General features: G+C 41.3%; 2 protein-coding genes across 6 annotated transcripts; one reads left to right on the top strand and one right to left on the bottom strand.

The window, feature by feature from the left end:
• On the bottom strand, positions 1-3,653 carry LOC115114434 (DGAT1/2-independent enzyme synthesizing storage lipids-like). The gene is made up of 8 exons (XM_029642667.2): positions 3,555-3,653; positions 3,050-3,104; positions 2,373-2,773; positions 1,871-2,038; positions 1,507-1,700; positions 1,230-1,290; positions 993-1,132; positions 1-876 (listed from the first exon to the last, which is right to left on the bottom strand). The coding sequence occupies exons 3-8, from the start codon at positions 2,695-2,697 to the stop codon at positions 772-774; spliced, it is 993 nt and encodes a 330-aa protein (XP_029498527.1). The 5' UTR covers positions 2,698-2,773; positions 3,050-3,104; positions 3,555-3,653; the 3' UTR covers positions 1-771.
• Positions 3,654-3,689: 36 nt separating this feature from the next.
• On the top strand, positions 3,690-21,953 carry LOC115114435 (trimethylguanosine synthase-like). 5 transcript variants are annotated; one of them, XM_065013430.1, is made up of 10 exons: positions 3,690-3,893; positions 4,128-5,114; positions 5,487-5,855; positions 6,794-6,963; positions 8,366-8,585; positions 8,725-8,882; positions 16,661-16,773; positions 16,987-17,180; positions 21,510-21,588; positions 21,772-21,953. In XM_065013430.1, exons 6-9 carry the CDS (start codon positions 8,860-8,862, stop codon positions 21,513-21,515), a joined length of 336 nt encoding a protein of 111 aa, XP_064869502.1. In that variant the 5' UTR covers positions 3,690-3,893; positions 4,128-5,114; positions 5,487-5,855; positions 6,794-6,963; positions 8,366-8,585; positions 8,725-8,859; the 3' UTR covers positions 21,516-21,588; positions 21,772-21,953. The 5 variants fall into 5 exon arrangements, with proteins under 5 accessions (XP_064869502.1, XP_064869503.1, XP_064869500.1 ...); XM_065013431.1 differs by having other exon boundaries at positions 3,690-3,897; XM_065013428.1 differs by lacking the exons at positions 21,510-21,588; positions 21,772-21,953 and having other exon boundaries at positions 3,805-3,893; positions 4,128-4,270; positions 4,375-5,114; ... (1 more) ...; positions 5,746-5,855; positions 16,987-17,175.
• Positions 21,954-22,776: the final 823 nt, after the last annotated feature.

Here is a 22,776-nt window from a genome sequence, read left to right as displayed (position 1 = left end):
TAACAGGGTTGTACCTTTTTTATTTTATTTGTACATATAGAACATTTGTTTTATTTTATTGCAGTTCATGGGACCAACACTTCATATGTTGTTAAATTTGTTCAGTGTATAAAGAGTATTTTTAAAGGAATTACTTGTAACCAGCAAAACTCATTAAAACATGTTTATTGAAACATTACAAATAACTTCCGTCTTGAATCACACTGACAATGGACCTCAATAGGTTTTAAAAGTGCATAGGCTACAGTACATACCTACTACATAATACAATGTACAAAATCCCCAAATTAAAGAAATGATAGAATTATTTCAATCAAAAGGCAAACATTGTACACAGATGAAAGAAAATAAAACGGCCTAGTCTCCATACCTATATTGTTCCATGTATATCAATTGCTATATTGTTCCAATATTTACAGTTGTTAAGCAAAAGAAAGGCCTCTTAAATTGAAATTGTTGCCAGTGGAACTTTGAACAATTTGTGCAAATCAATTGTGGGATCATACAACAATGCACAAATGTCTTCAATTTGCACATTTGACATTAACCATTATAATTACAGTTGTAGGCTATATGACACCTTTACAATTTACCTTATTTTCTGTACTTGGTTTGTGACAAATTGAGTGTAAAAAGTACTAATATAGTGAAATAACAGAAACTGGGAATCAGTTAAACATTCAATTGATCACCTGATAATACTCTTAACAGTTTGTCTTAAAAACAAGGAACTGCTTCATTTAACTAACAAAAGGCTATTCAAAAGGATATTTATTTGTCTTTATGCCTGCTGTGGAATCGCTCTAGTAATGCTCGAAGGACATTCCCAGGAATTATTTGGTGTCTGTCAATGAGTGCTTGAACTGCTTGCTGTGTCTGCAAATCAGAAAAGGAAAATTCTCTGACCCCGTCTTTCCCAATCATTTGACTTTTGTGTGCACTACATGTCAGACAGTAAGTAACCATTAAATTACAGTTGCATAATGACTTACCTTTTCTGCTAATTCTGCTGCACTAATGTTATGGTCGTATGGGATGGGGTTGCCTAGGTATGTACGAAACTTCACAGGAAAACCCCCATAGACAGGGGCCATCGGCACGCGGAACTTTTCATATGACCATCTGAAAATGCCTGAGAAATATAAAGTGTTCATGTTAATTTGAGCTATAATAAAGTTCAAATAAAATAAGTTACACTGCAATTAAAATTAATAGTTAAGCATACATACTTAATCCTCCAAGAGATCGAAATCCTTCCCTGACGTTTTGAGTAAACATCGGAATTATTGGCTGAAAAATGTAAAGAAGATATTAAATATCTAAGAGGATTTCAGATAAAGTTATGCTCCTGTGTGAGAGTAAGAAGTGACATGTACTGTCTGTCCCCAAATGGCATTCTATTCCCTGTAGGGCTCCAGTCAAAAGTAGTGCACTATATAGGGAATAGGGTACCATTTGGGACACATCCTGTGAGAACAAAGACAGAAGACAAAAACCCATATGTACCACTTTGGAATCGATAGCCACTTGTGCAAAGCCCTTTCTCTTCCCCCAGAGCAGTGGATAGGTCTCGTCACTGAGGAGGGCTTCCCTCACGCCTCCAGGTGAGATGCCCAGGAGGTGACCACGTTTTAGGGCCTTCACACACTCCTTCTGGGGCCCGTGGATGACACTGAACACCTCCAACAGCAGCTTGAACCCTACAGAGAACAATAAAAAGGTCCTGCTTTTAGGGTCTAAGTGGCTCATGTAGTAAGAATGGACTACAGCAGCTATAGGCTATACACTTTACTGATCAACTACAGAGGGCTGAATGTAACATCTCACTTTTATATTTAGATACTGGGAAATGGAACTGTGAAGATCTTACCTGGAACTTTGAACAGAAAGTAATCAGCGACTGAGTGAACAATCCGTCCCTTTTGAATGAGGACCTTTGCCAGAAAGTAATAATAGTCAATGGGAATAGCCCCATGATAATAGACTATAAGAGCTGCTCCTTCATCGGGAATCTTCTCCATACCATGGATTTCATATCCTGTTTTGAAAAAGACACATTTATATAAGCATTGGCAATAGTCATTGTCATGGTAAAGCGGAAGTAAACAAGCAATAAACAAACACCCTGCAACATCCCCTGACATAAACACAAATTATACGTGTGTGTATTTATTTAACTAGGCAATTCAGTTAAGAACACATTCTTATTTAACAATGACGGCCTACCCCGGCCAAATCCTAACCCGGACGACGCTGGGCCAATTGTGCGCCGCCCTTTGGGACTCCAAATCACGGCAGGTTGTGATACAGCCTGGAATCGAACCAGGGTCTGTTAGTGATGCCTTAGACCACTTCGCCACTTGTATAAATACCGTGCCAGATGAACCCGTGGCCATCCCATAACGTTGCCAGCGTTTTTCTAGCACCATCCCACAGGTTGTTGGAGTAGGCCTCCCTGAGCTGGTTCTTGTGTTTGTACACATGGAGGAAGAGGATGGAAAGGTAGAGGAAGATCACAATGAGGAAGGGTAAGATGAAAACGACAACCAGAGGGGTGAAAACCCAGGCCAGGTACTCCAGATAGCTCAGATAGTCTTCCAGTGGTCCTAGTCCTGACCATTCCTCAAATGTGTGAAAGAGGCAGGCTAGAAAATCATCTCTATCACCAAACATGCAGGACTCGTTCCCATTTGACATACTGCCTGCCTGCCACAGTTAGCCTCTCCCAAAGGAAGCCAAGTCAAAAGAGGACACCATCTGCCAATGGGCAGGCCTGGAGTATAGAATGGAGAGAAGAGGACTAATGTAAAATAGCAATACATTAAAGTAAACCAAAATACAATGAGAGCATGTTTTACACATGCTGGTTAATATGCAAATAATGAAATCAGCATGCATAAATTAACAATTAGCTAGATGAAGTTCAGCTATTTGATAAACAACCCAAATAGCAAGTAATCAAATGGTATTTTACAGAATCACTGAATGAAAAATTATAAAAATGTAGCTAGCTAGCTATAAGTTCTTCAAAGGGTAATACGTCACAAACCTTTTATTCTTCCAGCGTAAATAATACTGGGGACAGATCATTCCAGGGCCAGACTCTAAAGAGAAATGAAAGTAAATGCCATTCATTCACCCCTTGTGACAGCTGAGTTAGCTAGCTACGTTAGCCGTGTACTGTCTTGACGCCACTCGTTAATTAACGCGCTGTAATAACTAGCTAGCGAATAGCATACTAGCTAGTGAGCTACAACTTTAAAGTCCAATTTAAAACTAGACATCTTAGCAAACTAGACACAGTAATGAAAAAGCTGCTCGTTATGAATCGCATTTCCCTCGATTACCTAGCAAACGTTTAATTTACACAGTAGGTACAAAGATATACATCTGTCTGTGGTAACGTTAGCTAGTTCTTGAGACTGAATGACCTCAATTACGTTAGCATTGACATCAATGCATAACGAGCTAACGTTAGTACAGCTACTGCATGGACACCTATACTAGTTATTGCATAAATAACAATACCATATTTTAATGAAATAATTACATACTTTTTTTAGCACTGGTTTGATCCCTTTGGAAAGTCGATAGCAGGAAAATTACAGATTATTTTCTTCTTTGTTCAACCGGTTCCTTATTCATGTGACACAAGCAGGAACGAATGTCATCGAGGCAAAACAACTTGCGTGGAATGAACTGCAGTAGAATAGGCTTTATGTTAGCTAGCTTGTATATTTTATGTCTGGATTTGATCGGATAGCAAGTGTGAACCACATGATGATTGATAATGGAAGATCGAATGTGGTTGTCGACATTATTTTTTGCCAAATGAGCTTGGCTGGAGATGATCATGGGACGATACACTGATTGTGCTCAAGAGCTTTTGTACAGTAAGTAAGTTAGCTCACAACAAGTACAACACTCAATGTCAACTGTGTTGCACTGTTTTCACTTTTCACTATCTTCTATTTCTCCCGGTGTGTAGGGATCGTAAATTGGTATAGATCATTGGACATACCTCACACATTTTAATGATTGACATTGACATGCATTTTGATGACTTTTTCACAAGCTTTGAAAACTGAAGATTTTGTCTGTAACTCTGCCTATTGTTGCACTCTCAGAGGCAGAGGATGAGCATGGAGAAGAGCTGTCAGAAGATGAAGAGGCTGAAGAGGAGGATGGACCGATCGATGAAGAAGCCCAACTTAAGGCAAGCATAGGACTGCCTGTGGAGTTCATAAGTTCCTCTGCACAGAAAAGAGCTGTACGTAGTAGCAAGTAAACATTGCCTATGTCTGTCCGTCACCATAGAGTCCACCTAAAAGAAAGAAAAAAGATCATGTTGCTCCGATGCTCTCTCTCTTGAAGGGGAGAAAGTTGATGAGGAAGAATGCCATCCACTGGGAAGCAGCTCCTGAGAATTTGGATAAAGAAGATCCACCTTCACTCCAGGTGGAGAAGAATGATTTCACTGTTGAAAGCACCAAGGTTGCATTTGATTTGATCTCAGTGAGGGGCCAGGAGGAAAAGCAGAACCTCCACCCTCCCAGGCAAAAGTAGTGCACTATATAGGGAATAGGGTGCTATTTGGGACACATCCTGTGAGAACAAAGACAGAAGACAAAAACCCATATGTACCACTTTGGAATCGATAGCCACTTGTGCAAAGCCCTTTCTCTTCCCCCAGAGCAGTGGATAGGTCTCGTCACTGAGGAGGGTTTCCCTCACGCCTCCAGGTGAGATGCCCAGGAGGTGACCACTTTTTAGGGCCTTCACACACTCCTTCTGGGGCCCGTGGATGAGATAGACATAGACACATTTATATAAGCATTGGCAATAGTCATTGACTAGTCAAGCAGCGCCGATGGAGAGCCGACTCCCTGTCGTGACCCAGGGGAGTCAGAGTTTGGAGGAAGGCTGAAGTGAAGTCAGACGGGCACTAGTGAAGTGATCGATCTGATTGGGCAGACTTTTGTCAGTGGTAGCTGACCAGTGTGATTAGGGCCAACAGCAAGCAGACCATGTCAGTGGAAATGATGATAAACCTTGTGATGGTGGTAATCGCAAAAGAGCTTCCTCCTCAAACACCAAGCCCACTGAGTCAAGAGGTGAGTCCCCCCACCAACCTATATACATGCCTTTTCTGTTTCTCAGTTTAGTCAACCATTCTGTATCGTTGAGGAGTCTGAAACTATATTGACATAGCAATGATTTCTATCTCCCGAATGATTATATCAAGAACCTAACAATGTCATTAGAGTAGCCAGGCAGCCCAATGTTCTACTCAAAATGACTTTATGTCCAACAGACCTCGTTTTTAAAAACGTATTTTAGTCCTTGTAATTCTGGGCTTTTTCCAAACTGTGCATTGATTCTGTCAGAGTACTTAATGCGTCATACTATCAAAAGATGTGTTCCTTTTGAATGAAAGGACCATGTGACACAGGCTCATGCATTTTTAATGGCTCTTCTTGTCATAGAGAACAGTGGCGCGCACCACTGCCTGACTCAACGTCTCCCTCTCCTCTGGGATTTTCCATCCTGTCCGTGACTGATCCCATACAACACGACACTGCCCTCATTTATATGGCATAGTATATCTGTTTTATCCGGCTTTGTAGCAATGTTTTATACCACATGCCGACTTCCTTTTCCCTGTTTTATCCTTTTGATCAGAAAACATGAATGTAGAATGTAATGTTGAAGGGATAAATGAATGTACACGTTTCTTCCCTCCAGACACAGGATGGGTGTTCCCGGAAAAATAACAATGGATCAAGTGAGAGAAGAGCATCTAATAGTGAAGGTGATGAAACGCCACATAGAAGAATTGCAAAAGTAAAGTGGAGGTAAGCTACATGACATCATTTATCCATATATCCATACCTTGCTGCATTTTTCAGTATTGTCCTCTATTGCTCAACCAATAAAGTATTACTGAATATCACTGCTTCAATTGACTGCCATATGCTGACAGTGATTGACATATTTTTTCCTATGGGTTTGAATTGGACTATGGTTCAAGCTGTAAAGGTTTGAAATATTGACTATGATGCATTGAATGTAAAAGTGTCAGCCCGGGGAAGGAATGAAAGTGCTTATCCACTGTCTTTTTCAATTTCAGTTTGATCTAAGGAGATGTTTATGTCCAATGATAAACACTCCATCGTGTTTCAATTAACCAAGGATTCTGTAAATAGATTCTGTAGAATCTGTATAGATGTAAATCAGTAAGAATCACATGGTCCATTCCAACCCAAAGGCTGGTATTGGGGACTGATATATGATTAAGCCTACACAATTATTTGTGAGATTTAACAAAATTGTTCTGCATGAATCGCACCCCCGAATGGCACCCCATAGGGCTCTGGTCAAAAGTAGTACATTATATAGGGAATAGGGTGCCATTTGGGATGTAGCCTTGTTCAATCATTGTGATTGTTTGTTAGGCTAATGATGTCTACTGATCTATTGATTGACACCGTCATGAACTGGATGTGGAGGAGAACCCTCAGATGTCTGTAGAGGAAGCCTGGGATAAACTGTGATTAAAGTGCAGCCACGACCCCATGTTAGTGAGCATTACTACATGAGACTTGGGCTACATCCCAAATGGCACCCTATTCTCTATATAGTGCACAACCTTTGACCAGCCTGGTCAAAAGGTAGTGCACTTTTACAGTATGTGGGAATAGGGTGCCATTTCGAACAGAGACCAGTTATCTGTATGACATTCTAAGAGGACAGTCTCACATAATCAATCTCTTTTCATGTTTTGGTGTATTAGGTTTGAGAGTGTGCTGAAGTTTAAGCCCCAGTCACCACCAGGGTGGGAAGGCTGGGAGGAATAGGAAGCTACATGGCGATAGGAGAGCATCCTGCCACATCAACAAGCACACTTTCTTTACTGAAGAGGGAGATGCCACAGAGCCCAAGCTGAGCAAGACCTTTCAAAAAGTAAGCCTTGTAAACATTTGACCAATTATTCTGAAATGATTTTTGACAGCAATACCAATTGTCAGCCTCCCTTTTAATCAAATCAAATCAAATTGTATTGGTCACATACACATATTTAGCAGATGTTATTGTGGGTGTAGCAAAATGCTTGTGTTCCTAGCTCCAACACTGCAGCAGTATCTAACAATTCACAACAATGCTCACAAATCTGAAGTAAAATAACCTAGTTAAGAAATATATTAATATTAGGACGAGCAATGTCAGAGTGGCATTGACTAAAATACAGTAGAATAGAATAGAGTATATACATATGAAATGAGTAAATCAGTATGTAAACATTAAAGTGACCAGTGATTCCATGTATATAGGGCCGCAGGGTTGAGTAACCAGGTGGTAGCTGGGTAGTTATAGCACACACCCACAGTTCATAGCAGCTTCTGACTAGCAAGTGGATGAGTGTGGTGAGGAGGAGGATGTGCTGTGGTTGACACCGGGGGAAGCTTTGTCAGAGAGGTCCGCATCATGTCTAACTCAGCTGCCTGTAGCCTCAGCCTTAGTGTTCACTCAGTGTCCGCTGGCAGAGGAGAGAATGGGAGAGCAGCCAAGACTCCACAGGAGCCCCTCCTATCCCCCCCAACCCCTCCCTGTCAGTGCTGCCCTCCTCTGACACACTGCATCTCTTTAAACGTGCAGCCACTGTTTTCGTCCGACTGAATTTATTTACAATGCGCCGGCACACTGCACTGGTTCAAGGGTAGCCGTGCTGTTTAAAGTTCATGTATCATCCGCGTATTTGAGTCAGTCACATTTCATTGGTAAGACTACCTTTGGACGGCTGATGTAGAGGAAGTTCACATCACTGGCTGACCTTCAGAGGGTTCAGTTAGTTGCTATAAACTCAGATGCTTATTCACACCATAATAGAGAAGCTAGGAAATGCTGCTTTTCTCTGTTTGCTGACTGTGCTGGATTTGTTTTATCCCAAAGAAATTGAAACTTGTCAAAGTACTTGAGTGTGCACAAACAGCACTTCAAACAAGGAGAAACTTAATGACTCTCTTTACCTACAGTTATAGGTTCCCCCACCATTGAAGAAGATATCCGTGTGTTTCTACTGAGTTGGCACTGAGTTGAGACATTATAAAGTAGTGTCACACTGTGGGAGGTCTTAAATGCAGTGCTTTTCCACTTCTCTCTCTGTATGAGCTCACTGAATTGATCTTCTGGGCAAGACTTGCTGTTTTTACTGTCTGCAGCAAATGGCTCCATCATCCAGCAGGCCCAGTAGAAATGACTTCAGCACGAATTAAGCCGATTGTAAAGTATTATTTTGTTGTCAAACTTGTCATGCTTCTCTGTTGATGTAGTGTTTATTGCTCATGTTTGTGTCTTGTACTTGCAGATCACATGTCCTGATCTGTCTTCAGGTTCAGAGGTTCCTCCAGAAAGTTCAGAGAGGAATACCCCTCTGGAGTTGGATAGTACTGAGCAACCCTCTCATCAGAACCTCTTCACCAGAATAGAAGATGAAGAGGATGATGAGATTCAATTCAGAAGAGAGGTGTACTCACTGGACATACCAGACTACTTAGTTCCCGGAGCACCTGAACACAATAACACAGGTGAGTTTGCGTCAACAGCCGGTTTAGACCTTTTTCTAACCCGGGGTTTCTTCATAAACAATTCATGTCAGATCTACGTTAGTTTATTTCTTGTTTGATTGTAGAAGTTTTGTACAACTTTTGCACAACCTATTTCCAGAGGCTACCGGGAAGAAAAAGAAGAACAATAATACCAAGAAAACAGAGAAATGTGGAGTGATGCCAGCTGAGATTGCAGTGGAGCCTGAGCTGGCTAAGTACTGGGCCCAGCGCTACCGGCTCTTCTCCTGGTTCGATGAGGGCATCAAATTGGAACAAGTTGAGTCACAGAGCAAACCGAACACACACACACACTTCAGGAAACACAACCGATTTCTTCATACAGGCTCAGGCAGAAAGGGTTAGTGGTATTTTGGAATGACTTTACGTTATTATTGTTGTTACCGTGTTAATATTTCTCTAGTTTGAGAACAACTATTGTGGTCTTCCAACCACTTCTATTCGTGCAGCCCAAATGGAGTGTTGTCAAATGTGATTCAGGAATGCACTTTATTCTGAAAAGAAAAGGATTTGCCTCAAGGTGACTGAATGTTATCTTTCTCTCCAGTTGAGAAACAAATGGCTGTTATGTCCAAGGTAAAAGCTACAGTTTGGCTGCTCTTGAAGTTTAACATCATGTTGTTTTCAGAGAAGCAGAGGGAAAGAGAGGCAGGGAGGTTGAGATGGTGGTGTAGTGAGTGCATGGATTTGCTGGCTGGCAGACAGGGCACTCCGCTTCCTGTCTGTAGGGAGAAGTGCTGACGCCGGTGAAGCACACCTCACCCTGTGTCACATGACATGACAGCATCAGGCTCTCTCCCTGTCTCCCAGCAGAGCAACTCTTTCATGACTCTCGAGTCTCTCCTTTCCTTTACTTAGTTTACTGCAGCTGAAACAGGTGTCACAGGTTCTGTTCCGAGTGCATCTGCCCACCTGTCAGTTTCTCCTCCCTGGGAGCTGTGCTCGATTTGGCTCTTCTCTCCATTGGTTTGCAGGAACTGTTCCATATAACAGTCCTAGTGAATACACAATCGTATTTTTTTTTTTGGGGGGGGTGTATCTGCCGACGGCCTGTACAGATCCAGAAAGATACATGGTTGTTTTATTCTTCCTGTAAACACGCTGGATGATTGAGAATCCATTGAAGAGCTTGAACGATTCATTGACGAGAGATACTTATGCACTCAAAGAAAAATTGTCGCTGGTTTCGGAGGATTCAAACACTGTTAAGGACAACAAACCCAATCAACAAACCAAAGCCAAGTTGGCCAAGCGGTATCAACGATGGCATAAAACCATCCACAAGCAAGAGGGCGTGAGTGGGGAGTGGTTTACAGATATGGATGTTGACTTGTTGAAATTCATCAATAAAAGGCTTGCCAAACTTGATATGTTACGAGAGGACATCAATGCATTATGTGCCGGTCTATAATTCAGCTAATGTCAGATTGATGATCTAAGGAAAGAGAACACTGCGCTGAAAGGTACTGTAGACTCTATTCATAGCAAGGTGGAGCTGAAAGGTACTGTAGACTCTATTCATAGCAAGGTGGAGCTGAAAGGTACTGTAGACTCTAATCATAGCAAGGTGGAGCTGAAAGGTACTGTAGACTCTATTCATAGCAAGGTGGAGCTGAAAGGTACTGTAGACTCTATTCATAGCAAGGTGGAGCTGAAAGGTACTGTAGACTATTCATAGCAAGGTGGAGCTGAAAGGTACTGTAGACTCTATTCATAGCAAGGTGGAGCTGAAAGGTACTGTAGACTCTTCATAGCAAGGTGGAGCTGAAAGGTACTGTAGACTCTATTCATAGCAAGGTGGAGGTGAAAGGTACTGTAGACTCTATTCATAGCAAGGTGGAGCTGAAAGGTACTGTAGACTCTATTCATAGCAAGGTGGAGCTGAAAGGTACTGTAGACTCTATTCATAGCAAGGTGGAGGTGGTGCAAAGGGAGAACAAACAACTTAAAGAAACATTGCTTGATGTACAGTGTCAATCAATATGGGGAAACTAATATGTTCAGGGATGCCAGAGAATGACAACAGCAAAAGCTGTGAGGACACTGTCTGAGACTTTATGTCAACTCAACTAAAACTGCCCACAGATGTCGTGCGTAAAGTCACTGTCTCCAGAGTCCATAGAATGAGTAAGGCCTCTGGGAAAAGGCCCAGGGCTGTTGCATGTTGTGAACATTGTAAGCAAATGGTGAAGAGCTGGGGCAGAAAACTCAGACACACTGATTTTGGAATGAATGATCACTTCCCCACGGATATCCCATCATGAAGGGAAAGCGTTCCCGGAATCAACGAGTCTCCTTGGTGATGGATAAACATTATATCAACAGGCAACTGTATCAGGACTCTAGAGTAACTCCCTGGCTATTTTAATCCAACTGTATTGGGACTCTAGAGTAACTCCCTGGCTATTTTAATCCATTATTTAAATCAGAGTTTGTGTGTTATAGTGTATCATTACAACTTCAACTATAATGAATACATGCTCTATTGATCTCCACTTGACAAGGAAAGGGCTGCATATAGCTCAGGTTAATGTATGTGGCCTACCTAACAAAATACACTAGGTTTTTAACTTGGTCAACATAAATAATATTCATATTATAGCTTTGACCGAAACACATTTGGATGCATCTGTACATGATGGGAAAATGAACATCTATGGATATAGTCTACGGAGAAGGGACAGGAATCATGGATATAGTCTACTGAGAAGAGACAGGAATCATGGATATAGTCTACTGAGAAGGGACAGGAATCATGGATATAGTCTACTGAGAAGGGACAGGAATCATGGATATAGTCTACTGAGAAGAGACAGGAATCATGGATAATGAGAAGGGACAGGAATCATGGATATAGTCTACTGAGAAGGGACAGGAATCATGGATATAGTCTACTGAGAAGAGACAGGAATCATGGATATAGTCTACTGAGAAGAGACAGGAATCATGGATATAGTCTACTGAGAAGGGACAGGAATCATGGATATAGTCTACTGAGAAGGGACAGGAATCATAGATATAGTCTACTGAGAAGGGACAGGAATCATGGATATAGTCTACTGAGAAGGGACAGGAATCATGGATATAGTCTACTGAGAAGAGACAGGAATCATGGATATAGTCTACTGAGAAGGGACAGGAATCATGGATATAGTCTACTGAGAAGGGACAGGAATCATAGATATAGTCTGAGAAGGGACAGGAATCATAGATATAGAAGAAGGGACAGGAATCATAGATATAGTCTACTGAGAAGGGACAGGAATCATAGATATAGTCTACTGAGAAGGGACAGGAATCATGGATATAGTCTACTGAGAAGGGACAGGAATCATGGATATAGTCTATGGAGAAGGGACAGGAATCATGGATATAGTCTACTGAGAAGGGACAGGAATCATAGATATAGTCTACTGAGAAGGGACAGGAATCATAGATATAGTCTACTGAGAAGGGACAGGAATCATAGATATAGTCTACTGAGAAGGGACAGGAATCATGGATATAGTCTACTGAGAAGGGACAGGAATCATGGATATAGTCTACTGAGAAGGGACAGGAATCATGGATATAGTCTACTGAGAAGGGACAGGAATCATGGATATAGTCTACTGAGAAGGGACAGGAATCATGGATATAGTCTACGGAGAAGGGACAGGAATAGGAATGGCGGGGGTGTAGCACTGTACATTCAGAATCATATACCCTTTAAGAGAAGGGATGACCTTAATGTAGGTCAAATAGAGGCACTATGGGCTCAAGTACATCTGCCTCACCAGGCACCCATATTAGTAGGATGTGTGTATAGACCTCCGAGCTCTAAGGTGTCCTATCTGGATGACTTATGCACTGTGTTTGACCAGGCCACAAATAGTAACAGAGATGTATTTATATTGGGTGATTTTAATATACATTGGAAGGATCATAATAATTCAAATATAACTAAATTAATGATATATTCCGAGAGCTGTGGTTTGAAACAAATGATTCATTATACTACTAGATCATCAACTAAGTTGGGTCATCGTTCAGACACATGCATTGATCTGATATTCTGTAATATACTATTGCAATGCTTAAAAGCCAGATCAATGCCAGTGGGCTGGACAGACCATAATATTGTGACCATAACTATGGTCAAGAGAAATTTTAAAACATTTAATCATGAGCTATTTCAAAAATGATTTGGCCGCTGTACCCTGGGAGCTGAGTTATCTAGAGGATGATTTAAATCACGCTAAAGAATGTTTTATTGATTTGCTCACTGAGGTAATGGATCATCATGCCCCAGTAAGAAAGAGTACAGTTGGGGCTCGTCTATCTCCATGGATTGATGATTAACTGCCTGAGGCATTTTCTCAAATAATATGGCAAGAGTCTTAGCAGCCAAATCTAAACTGGAAATTGATTAACAGAATTATAGAATACTACATAATTATGCAGTTAAATTCAATCGTAAGAAAAAAACATTATTTTACAAAAAATATTTTATTGATTGTAAAAAATGATTGTAGAAAGGTATGGAATACAGTTAAGGGCCTACTTGGAACATCTATCTCATCATGTCCATCTAGTGTGGAGGTTGACGGGAGAATAATAACAAAACCAGCTGACATTGCCAATCATTTTGCAGATTTATTTATTTTTTACAAAGAAAATGAATTTACTGAGCGATAATGTAAACACCCATTCTCCCAAACAAGCAACTGTCCAATGGATTGATGATCATATCATGAGCAAAAACACCTGCTATTTTAGTCTACAAATGGTATCAGTAGAGGTGTTAAAGTCATTGCCCGATGGTAAATCTATAGGTTATGATCTTTTGGACAATTTTTTACTTCGCTATGCTGCGCCCCAGATTGCAGCTCCACTGAAATATATATTTAATTGGTAACTGGAAAAGGGGACATTTACAAATGTATGGAAGCATGCTAAACTGTGTCCTATTCCGAAAGACAGCAAAGAACCCATTACTCCTGCCAATAGTCGACCAATTAGTCTACTCCCTTCACCCAGTAAGATATTGGAGGGTATTGTGAGTAGACAAATATGGGAGTACATGGAAAAGAATGATCTGATTACAGCCAATAAGCATGCTTATCGCAAAAAAAGTTCCACTACCACTGCATTGGTTGACATGACTGACCAGTGGCTTAATGCTATGAATAATGGCAGGTTTGTGGGTGTACTATTTTTAGATTTTAGTGCAGCATTTGATTTAGTGGATCATGAAATACTTTTGACAGAATTATCGCATTATGTTTTTAAGGAGGCAGCATGGAATTGGGTACAGTAATATCTAACTGTCAGGAAACAGTCCTCCTATATCAATGGGTTGTTTTCTTCCCCTCATGCTTTTAACTGTGGAATACTGCAGGGCAGCTGCCTTGGGACAATTCTTTACTCAATATATACCAACGACCTTGCTTATGCCTTATCTGAAACTCAACCTACTATATTTCCAGATAATGCTACAATTTTATACAGCAAGACAATTAATTCAACAGGTTCAGCAAGCTCTACAAGTAGATCTGGGAAATATCAGGGAGTGGGTAAACTACTGTTCTGTGGTCTGGGGAAAATGCATCAGCAAGTGAAATTAGGAGGCTGCAGATTGAACAGAACAAAGCAGCAAGGATTGTTTAAAGGTGGATATATGGTTATTCTGTTGGAGTCATGCTCAATGCTCTTGGTTGGTCATCAATCAACAAGATAATTGAGAAAAAAAACATGCTTATTTTATTTCACAATGTACACCATTTAAAACAGCCAAACTCTATTCACAACAGTAATCAGTTGGTAAGAGACAGACATTAAGTAAATACTAGGAATATAGTGTCCATCATCTGTGTTATCCAGACAGAAAAGAGAAATAGGCAAAATAACATTTCAATTTAGAGCAATAAAGAGATTTAATCATTTATCGGAGAAAACCAGAAACATTTCAACATATAAATTCATAGAATACTGTAGAACCATTTAAAATATAATACATTGGAAGGTTGTGCGGAACTAGGGTCGATGAAGGAATCACTCTATATTTTCAGAATGTTAGAGTATTTATCTGGTCAATATGTCAGTGTATTATGTATGTTTGTAACAGTGTGTTATATGTGAAAATCAGATCGTATTATAAATTGTATTTGAATGTTTAAGGACTCTTGGAAGATTAGTCCAAATGAGGATTAAAAGAGATAATAAATTCTAAATCAAATCTCTCTCCCAACAAAAAGAGCAGAGACTATAGCAGAAATAAAAGCAACCTTGTACTCTAGAATGACAAATATTCATACTGTTAGTTAGGGTTGGGCGGTATCAGATTTTCATACCATTTCTGTACCATACCAGGGAATACGGCATTACCGGAAAAAACCAGGGGCACTATTTCACCAAAACAAAAAAAAACAATTATGTCTATTGTAACCAAGGAGCTTTATCTTGACATTTAGCTAGAAGGTTAGCAAACCAAATGCATAGCTGGAGCCCTGAGCTGGATATAAGTTATTTTAGATGTCTTATATTTATACTTATAGTTCTAAGCAGAGGCATAGCATCCCCACCTACTGTTAGTAGGGTTATAAAAGTTTTTTTTTTTAAAGCTCAGTTTATACCTCACTGACGGCCTTCTCCAACCTATCTGGGAAAGAGTTTATCGGTTATCAGAGAGCCTATCTCATCCTTCCGAATCTCCCTATTCTCCAAAGTATTATGACTAATATGTCTTTAGTCTACCTAGCTCAAATAAGAAGTCTTTCACAGAGCATTCTGAATTCTGTTTGAAAACGAGATCAGAGCCTTCATAACTATTCAATTATTCATGTCAACAGAGAAGAGCCTGGACACATACCGTAGCATGGCTGAAACCCACTGCAGATTACAACCTACTCCTATCAGATTCCTATGGTGTCTATTGCTCAATTAGTCATAGGGGTAAAGTCTGAGAAAGTGCCTGTACAGCTTCATCATGTGTAGCAGTGCCTGGCTAATGATAGATAGCAGATTGTGAAGAGGGGTAGTCTAGTCTTCTGGGACTGAAGTGATGTAGCTCGGTTTTAAAACTTCCGACGTGATGTTGTCTTCCCTTCAAGATCTGTTTGAGAATACAACGCTAACTAGTCGCCCATAGACATAGTTGCCAATAGACATTAGGGGAATGCATGAGCTCAATATTTTGTTTGGACCCTCCCTTGAGCCCCAGTAAAGTTAGTCCTCTCCTCAGTCACTTTTCTCAGGATGGATGGGAAGGAAGGCATAATAAAAGAGTGAGAGACGTGAAGCGCTAAAAACAAGTAGAGACCACTCCCATCATTGTTTGGCTTAACAGGTGTTTATTCTCTGAGGAGGCTGTGAAAACAAGCAGCGGAACAGAGAACAGCAATGACTGCTAGACTCAGTTAGAGAACGATGGCAGATGGTCTAGGGGTCTCCGAGGGGAGACAGGAGGACGTGGTCTATGAAGCATCCCAGTCTCTCCACATAGTCTAATATATCTCAATATCCACAGCATACTTCTTGAATACTTTTTGTGTTGTCTTGTATAGTATAATCATAACTAGGCTTTTCCTGTTGTGATGGCAAATCCACATCCACTTTATATTCCAGCAGGCCTAATATTAGTATTTTGCCTGCAGTAAAATGTTGTGAATGACAGCTGTTTTGAAATGTAACTCTCACTGATAGTGTTTTGGTTCTTTTGGTGAAGTTGCGCATGGCACTAGCATGACTTCATGAGCTCACAAAATAAATCAACTAGATTATATATTATATTTCTGGACTTGGCTTGAATATCAGAATGGCAGTTTGAACAAAACCATTTGACACTTGTCTGACCCCTGGTGGCTATGCTGGGCAATGGGGACACCTACAGGATTTCTCTTTGCAAAACCCCCCAAATTCTGATTTATTAAAATGCACTTAATTTGCCTTGTATTATAGTAAAATTACAGAAATTAGAATATATATTAATTGTCTCTGTCTGTCTGTCCGTCCATGTGAAAATGTGTCCGCCCGTCTGTCTGTCTGTGTATGTACAGAGGCCTGGTTCTCCGTCACCCCAGAGAAGATAGCCGACCACAGTTTCCACTCATAGACACCTTCTGTGGAGTGGGAGGCAATGCCATCCAGTTTGCCCTCACTGTGAAGAGAGGTACATCAATGTTTGATATAAACTTTAGATATTTTTGCTTATACTGTATCTGCATTTGTCTTTATAGATAGGGCGAGAGTTTTTCCTGACCCTGTGATGTGACCAGGAAAATATCTGGGCCCTTGTTATATCCTATAGGTTAAAAGTTATTGTCCTGAGTGGTACTCCCTGTGTGTCTGACTCTCTGTCCTCCCTGTCCCTTCCACCTTGTAGTGCTAGCCATTGACATCGACCCAGTGCGTCTGGCCCTGGCCCAGCACAACGCCCAGGTCTATGAGGTGGCCGAGCACATCGACGTTGTGCAGGGAGACTTCCTAAAGCTGGCACCACGTCTTAGTGGGGATGTGGTGTTCAGACTACCTCAGCGCAGACGTCTTCGATATCAAGAGCATGATGGCTCCAGATGGATATCCTTTTTTCCTCTCGTTGTAGCTGCTCTCAGGCTTTTATAGTCAGGCAACGGGCCAGACTCCAGCACTCCGGGCATTGCAGGGTAGAGGTAGAGGCAGAGGGGTAGAGGTAGAGGCAGAGCGGTAGAGACCGAGGCAGGGCTTTTGAGAACAGGGCAGAGTGGTTGAGGCCAGGGCAGAGCGGTAGAAACCCGGGCAGATGAAGAGCAAGACATGCCTCTGTATTCTGGGTCAGCTGCAGCTTAACTAGGTATTTTTTTGCAGAACCTGACAATAGTACTGGACAATAATCAAGATAAGATAAAACAGGAGCCTGCAGGACTTGCTTTGTGGAGTGTGGTTTCAAAAAAGCAGAGCATCTCTTAATTACGGACAGACTACTCCCCCACCATTGAATCTATATGTTTTCACCATGACAGTTTACAATCTAACGTTACACCAAGTTATTTAGTCTCTTCAACTTGTTTAACAGCCACACCATTCATTACCAGATTAAGCTGAGGTCTAAAACTTATGGAAATATCTGTACCAAATACAATGCTCTTAGTTTTAGAGATGTTCAGGACCAGTTTATTACTGGCCACCCATTCCAAAACTACATGCAACATTTTGTTAATGGTTTCAGTGACTTCATTAGCTGTGGTTGCTGATGCGTATATTGTTGAATCATCAGCATACATGGACACACATGCTTTGTTTAATGCCAGTGGCAGGTCATTGGTAAAAATAGAAAAGAGTAGAGGGCCAACAGAGCTGCCCTGCGGTACACCCCACTTTGCATGTTTGACATTTCAAGAAGCTTACATTAAAGAAAGCTCTGAATCCATGATATGGCTGAGGTTGAGAAAACTAACTAACACATTTTCTCAACAACCGGTTATGGTAAATAATATCGAAGGCTGCTCTGAAATCTAACAGTACAGCTAGTGCCCACAATCATCTTATTATCAATTTGTTTCAGCCAATCATCAGTCATTTGTGTCAGTGCAGCACATGTTGAATGCCCTACTCTATAAGCATGCTGAAAGTCTGGTATTAATTTGTTTACAGAGAAATAGCATAGTATTTGGTCAAACACAGTTTTTTCCAACTGTTTGCCAAGAGCTGGCACCAAGCTGATAGGTCTGCTGTTAGAACCAGTGAAGGGAGCTTTACCACTCTTGGGTAAGTGGAATGACTTTTGGTTTCCCTCGAGGCCTGAGGACAAATACTTTCCTCTAGACTCAGATTAAAGATATGACAGAAAGGAGTGGGTATAGGAGTAGGTAACCCTACCATCCCAAGTAGCTTTCCATCGAAGTTGTCAATTCCAGGAGGTTTGTCATTTATTCATAATTTTTCCACCTCTCCCACACTAACTTTACAAAATTCAAACTTACAATGCTTTTCTTTTGATTATATGTTTTTTTATGCATGAGTACGATGGCTCACTGTTTGTTGGCATTTTCTGCTTAGGTTTGCCCACTTTGCCAATTAAGTTATCGTTAAAATAATTGGCAACATCAAATGATTTTGATGAGTAAGTCATCTGATTCGATGAAAGATGGAATTGAATTTGTCTTTGTGCCCATAATTTAATTTAAAGTACTCCAATGTTTTTTTTCCCATCAATTTTTATATCATTGATCTTGGCTTCATAATACAGTTTTTTCTTCTTTTTGTTGAGTTCAGACACATTATTTCTCCATTTGCAGTAAGTCAGCCAGTCAGATGTGCAGACAGACTTACTAGCCACTCCTTTTGCCCCATCTCTTTCAACCGTACATTTTTTCAATTCCTCGTCAATCCATGAAGCCTTAACAGTTCTAACAGTCAGTTTCTTAACAGGTGCATGTTTATCAATAATTGGAAGAAGTAATTCCATAACTTCATTCAGTGCAGCGTCTGGGTGCTCCTTATTAATCACATCAGACCAACAAATATCATCCACATAAGAGTCACAGCTAATTATTTTGTACTATCTCTTATACACTATTTTAGGCCCAGCTTTTGGATCGTTGGCTCTCCTGGATATAGGCACTATATTGTGATCACTGCATCCAATGGGTATGCTACAGTATTAGTAAAAATGTGATCAATACATGTGGATGATCTTGTTCCTGTAGTGTTTGTAAACACCCTGGTACGTTGCTTAATAACCTGAACCAGGTTACAGGCACTGGTTACAGATGAAAACCAGTCAATATTCAGGTCCCCATGAAAGTAGACCTTTCTGTTTACATCGCATACACGATCAAGCATTTCACACACATTATTTAGATACTGAATGTGAGCACTGGCCTATAGCAACACCACAAAATAAAAAGCTTTAGATGTGCCAGGTGAACCTGCAACCACAACACTTCAATAACACTTGACATAAGATCTTCTCCAAGCATTACAGGGATATGGCTCTGAATATATACAGCAACTCCTCCCCCATAAGCATTACAGGGATATGGCTCTGAATATTTTCAGCAACACCTCCCACGTAAGCATTCCTGTATTTTCTATAGATGTTATATCCTTGTATTGCTGCTGCTTTGTCATCAAATTAAATATCGAAATGAGTCTCAGAAGTGGCTAATATACACTATATATACAAAGGTATGTGGACAGCTCTTCAGATTAGTGGATTCAGCTATTTCAGCCACACCTGTTGCAGACAGGTGTATAAATCGAGCACACGGCCATGCAATCTCCATAGACAAACATTGGCAGTAGAATGGCCCGTCCTGAAGAGCTCAGTGACTTTCACCCGGGCACTGTCATAGGATGGCACCTTTCCAACAAGTCAGTTTGTCAAATTTCTGCCCTGCTAGAGCTGCCCCGTCAATGGTAAGTGCTGTTATTGTGAAGTGGAAATGTCTAGGAGCAACAACGGCTCAGCTTCAAAGTGGTAGGCCACACAAACTCACAGAACGTGTCCGCCGAGTGCACAAGCGCATAGTGCGTAAAAATTGTCTGACCTCGGTTGCAACACTCACTACCGAATTCCAAACTGCCTCTGGAAGCAACGTCAGCACAAGAACTGTTCATGGGAGCTTCATGATATAGGTTTCCATGGCAGAGCAGCCGCACACAAGCCTAAGATCACCATACACAATGCCAAATGTCGGCTATAGTGGTGTAAAGCTCACCTCCATTGGACTCTGGAGCAGTAGAAATGCGTTCTCGAGAGGGATGAATCAGTTTGGCGGATGCCAGGAGAACAGGAATAATGGTCTGGGGCTGTTTTTCATTGTTTGGGCTGGCCCCTTAGTTCCAGTGAAGGGGAATCTTAACACTACATTCTAGACAGTTCTTAGCTTTCAACTTTGTAGCGACAGTTTGGAGAAGACCCTTTCCTGTTTCAGCATGACAATGCCCCCGTGCAGAAAGTGGTCCATACAGAAATGGTTTGTCGAGATTGGTGTGGAAGAACTTGACTAGCCTGCACACTGACCTTTACCCCATCGAACAACTTTGGGATGAATTGGAACGCCGACTGCGAGCCAGGCCTAATTGCCCAACATCAGTGTCCGACCTCACTAATGCTCTTGTGGCTGAATAGAAGGAAGTCCCTGTAGCAATATTTCAACATGCAGTGTAAAGCCTTTCCAGAAGAGTGGAGGCTGTTCTAGCAGCACAGCGGGGTGGGGCTACTCCATAATAATGCTCATGATTTTGGAATGAGATTTTCGACAAGCATGTGTCCACATACTTTTGACCATGTAGTGTATGAATGTTAGTGAGTTATTGATTTCATTAACCTTATTTCTAAGGCTAAATATATGAATATGGGCTATTTCCAGCCCTTTCCTGAGTAGCTTATCTGAGAAAGATATAATGTGGAAAAGAGCAGTCAAAGCAAGAGAAAAAAGTATACATTCAACAGTTCATGAATCAGTTGGTGTGTGTGTTAAGAGTGTGCTGCAGGGTTGAAGCTACGAACCCATAGGCTTGGCTCTCATCCACTCCAGGCTTTTTGGTAGGGAGGGTGGACAATGAGCCTGTCATAGCGTATGTAAGAAATGCCCCCTCTTGCTCTGGCCGCTTTCATGGCTGGGATAAGTTCTTTCCTCTTCTGGCACGCAGAGGCGCAGAGAGGCAGAGAGGCAGAGACAGACAGTGACAGGGCAAGCAGTATGATGGCTAACTAGCTAGGAGTGAATGTAAAGGCAGGAACTTGGGATGCACTGTTGGTTTTGTTGGTGGGCTGTTCTTTGCTGGACAAAGTAAGTTAGCTATCTTTTATATTTCACTAGTATTTAACTATTTACACGCATTGTAGCATTCTATTATATTGTTGTGGAAGACTTGAAATGCCCTCTAACAGACACAGTTGTTTTCCTTAACTGTTAATACTTTTGACATTTTCAGGTTGTCCAAAATGATATCCGATAATATTGTGTACTTCCTGCCACTTAATGCAGACATGTATCAGGTAGGTTATATGAACAAGTGTCACTTGTCCTTGATTGTCCACCCCCTTCAGGTGTCACTTTTTTCCCCCTAGTGTATTTATCCCTGTGTTTCCTGTCTCCCTGTGCCAGTTTGTCTTGTGTGTCCAAGTCAACCACTGTGTTTTTCCCGTGCTCCTGCCTTCTCTATTCTCTTTTTGCTATAGTTTTGACCCGTGCGTGTTTCTCGGACTCTGTACCTGCCTGCCCAACCATTCAGCCTGCCTTGACTTCGAGCCCGCCTGCCACACTGTACCTACTGGACGCTGAACTGGTTGTGACCTTTTGCCTGTCCACGACCATTCTCTTGCCGAGCCCTTTTTGGATCAATAAACATCTAAGAGTCCAACCAACTGCCTCCTGTGTCTGCATCTGGGTCTCGCCTTGTGCCCTGATAGACAAGTAGAGGAGTATTGGTTGTTTGCATCTTATTTTGATTTACAGTCTTTGTGCATGCTAGTCTTGCTTGGCTAATCGTCTACCATTGAGTCAAGATGTACAGTGCATTCGAAAGTATTCAGAAATGCACATTTCTAAAAACCTGTTTTTGCTTTGTCATTATGGGGTGTTGGGTGTAGATTGATGAGGATGTTTGTTGTTTAATCCATCCAAAATAAGGCTGCAACGTAACAAAATGTGGAAAAATTGAAGGGGTCTGAATACTTTCCGAATGCACTATATTTGTTGATATTTCAGTGTAAATGACATAACAGTAATAGTCTGAAGGCCTTTAGAGGTGTGAGGTTTCTGCAGGGCCTCTTATCTGGAGGAGGATAAAGGCTACGTCCCAACTCTCCACCCTTCTCCTAAAGTGTGCACTTGCACACTTCCCATTTAACAATGGTGGGAAGTCCCTCCAGACAATGCTTAACACCAATCCATTGCTTTTAAATCCATGACAGTGGATAAGTGCAAGTGCATAGTTTGGCTGAAGTGTGGAGAAATGGGACTTAGCTGTAGTCAGAGCTGATGATGCCAGGCGTCAGCCTGCCCTGCTGAGCCTGTACTGAACGTGTTCTTGGGAATAACCATACTTCTCCTTTTTATTTAGATCCCATTACTGTGCTCTGCTATCCAGTGGCCTGGGGCTGTATGTGTTCACACTGTCAGATCACAGGCTCCCAGAGCAGGAACAGGCCTCATACTGTAGACCTCGTTGATATTGTATTCTG

The sequence above is a fragment of the Oncorhynchus nerka genome, linkage group LG9b (assembly GCF_034236695.1).
Source record: "Oncorhynchus nerka isolate Pitt River linkage group LG9b, Oner_Uvic_2.0, whole genome shotgun sequence".
NCBI lineage: Eukaryota > Metazoa > Chordata > Actinopteri > Salmoniformes > Salmonidae > Oncorhynchus > Oncorhynchus nerka.
Note: the sequence above shows the minus strand (reverse complement) of the source record. Positions and strands in the feature narration are given on the sequence as shown.

Excerpts from the sequence above, each read along its gene's own strand:
- LOC115114434 (XM_029642667.2), bottom strand. The coding sequence starts at position 2,697 with ATGTCAAATGGGAACGAGTCCTGCATGTTTGGTGATAGAGATGATTTT. Across the intron at positions 1,291-1,506 it reads TGGCTATCGATTCCAAAGTG|CCAATAATTCCGATGTTTAC; the intron begins GTACATATGGGT and ends TACATTTTTCAG. Across the intron at positions 877-992 it reads CAGCAGAATTAGCAGAAAAG|ACACAGCAAGCAGTTCAAGC; the intron begins GTAAGTCATTAT and ends TCTGATTTGCAG.
- LOC115114435 (XM_065013429.1), top strand. The coding sequence starts at position 3,848 with ATGATCATGGGACGATACACTGATTGTGCTCAAGAGCTTTTGTACA. Across the intron at positions 3,894-4,127 it reads TGCTCAAGAGCTTTTGTACA|AGGCAGAGGATGAGCATGGA; the intron begins GTAAGTAAGTTA and ends TTGCACTCTCAG. Across the intron at positions 4,271-4,374 it reads CCTCTGCACAGAAAAGAGCT|GGGAGAAAGTTGATGAGGAA; the intron begins GTACGTAGTAGC and ends TCTCTCTTGAAG.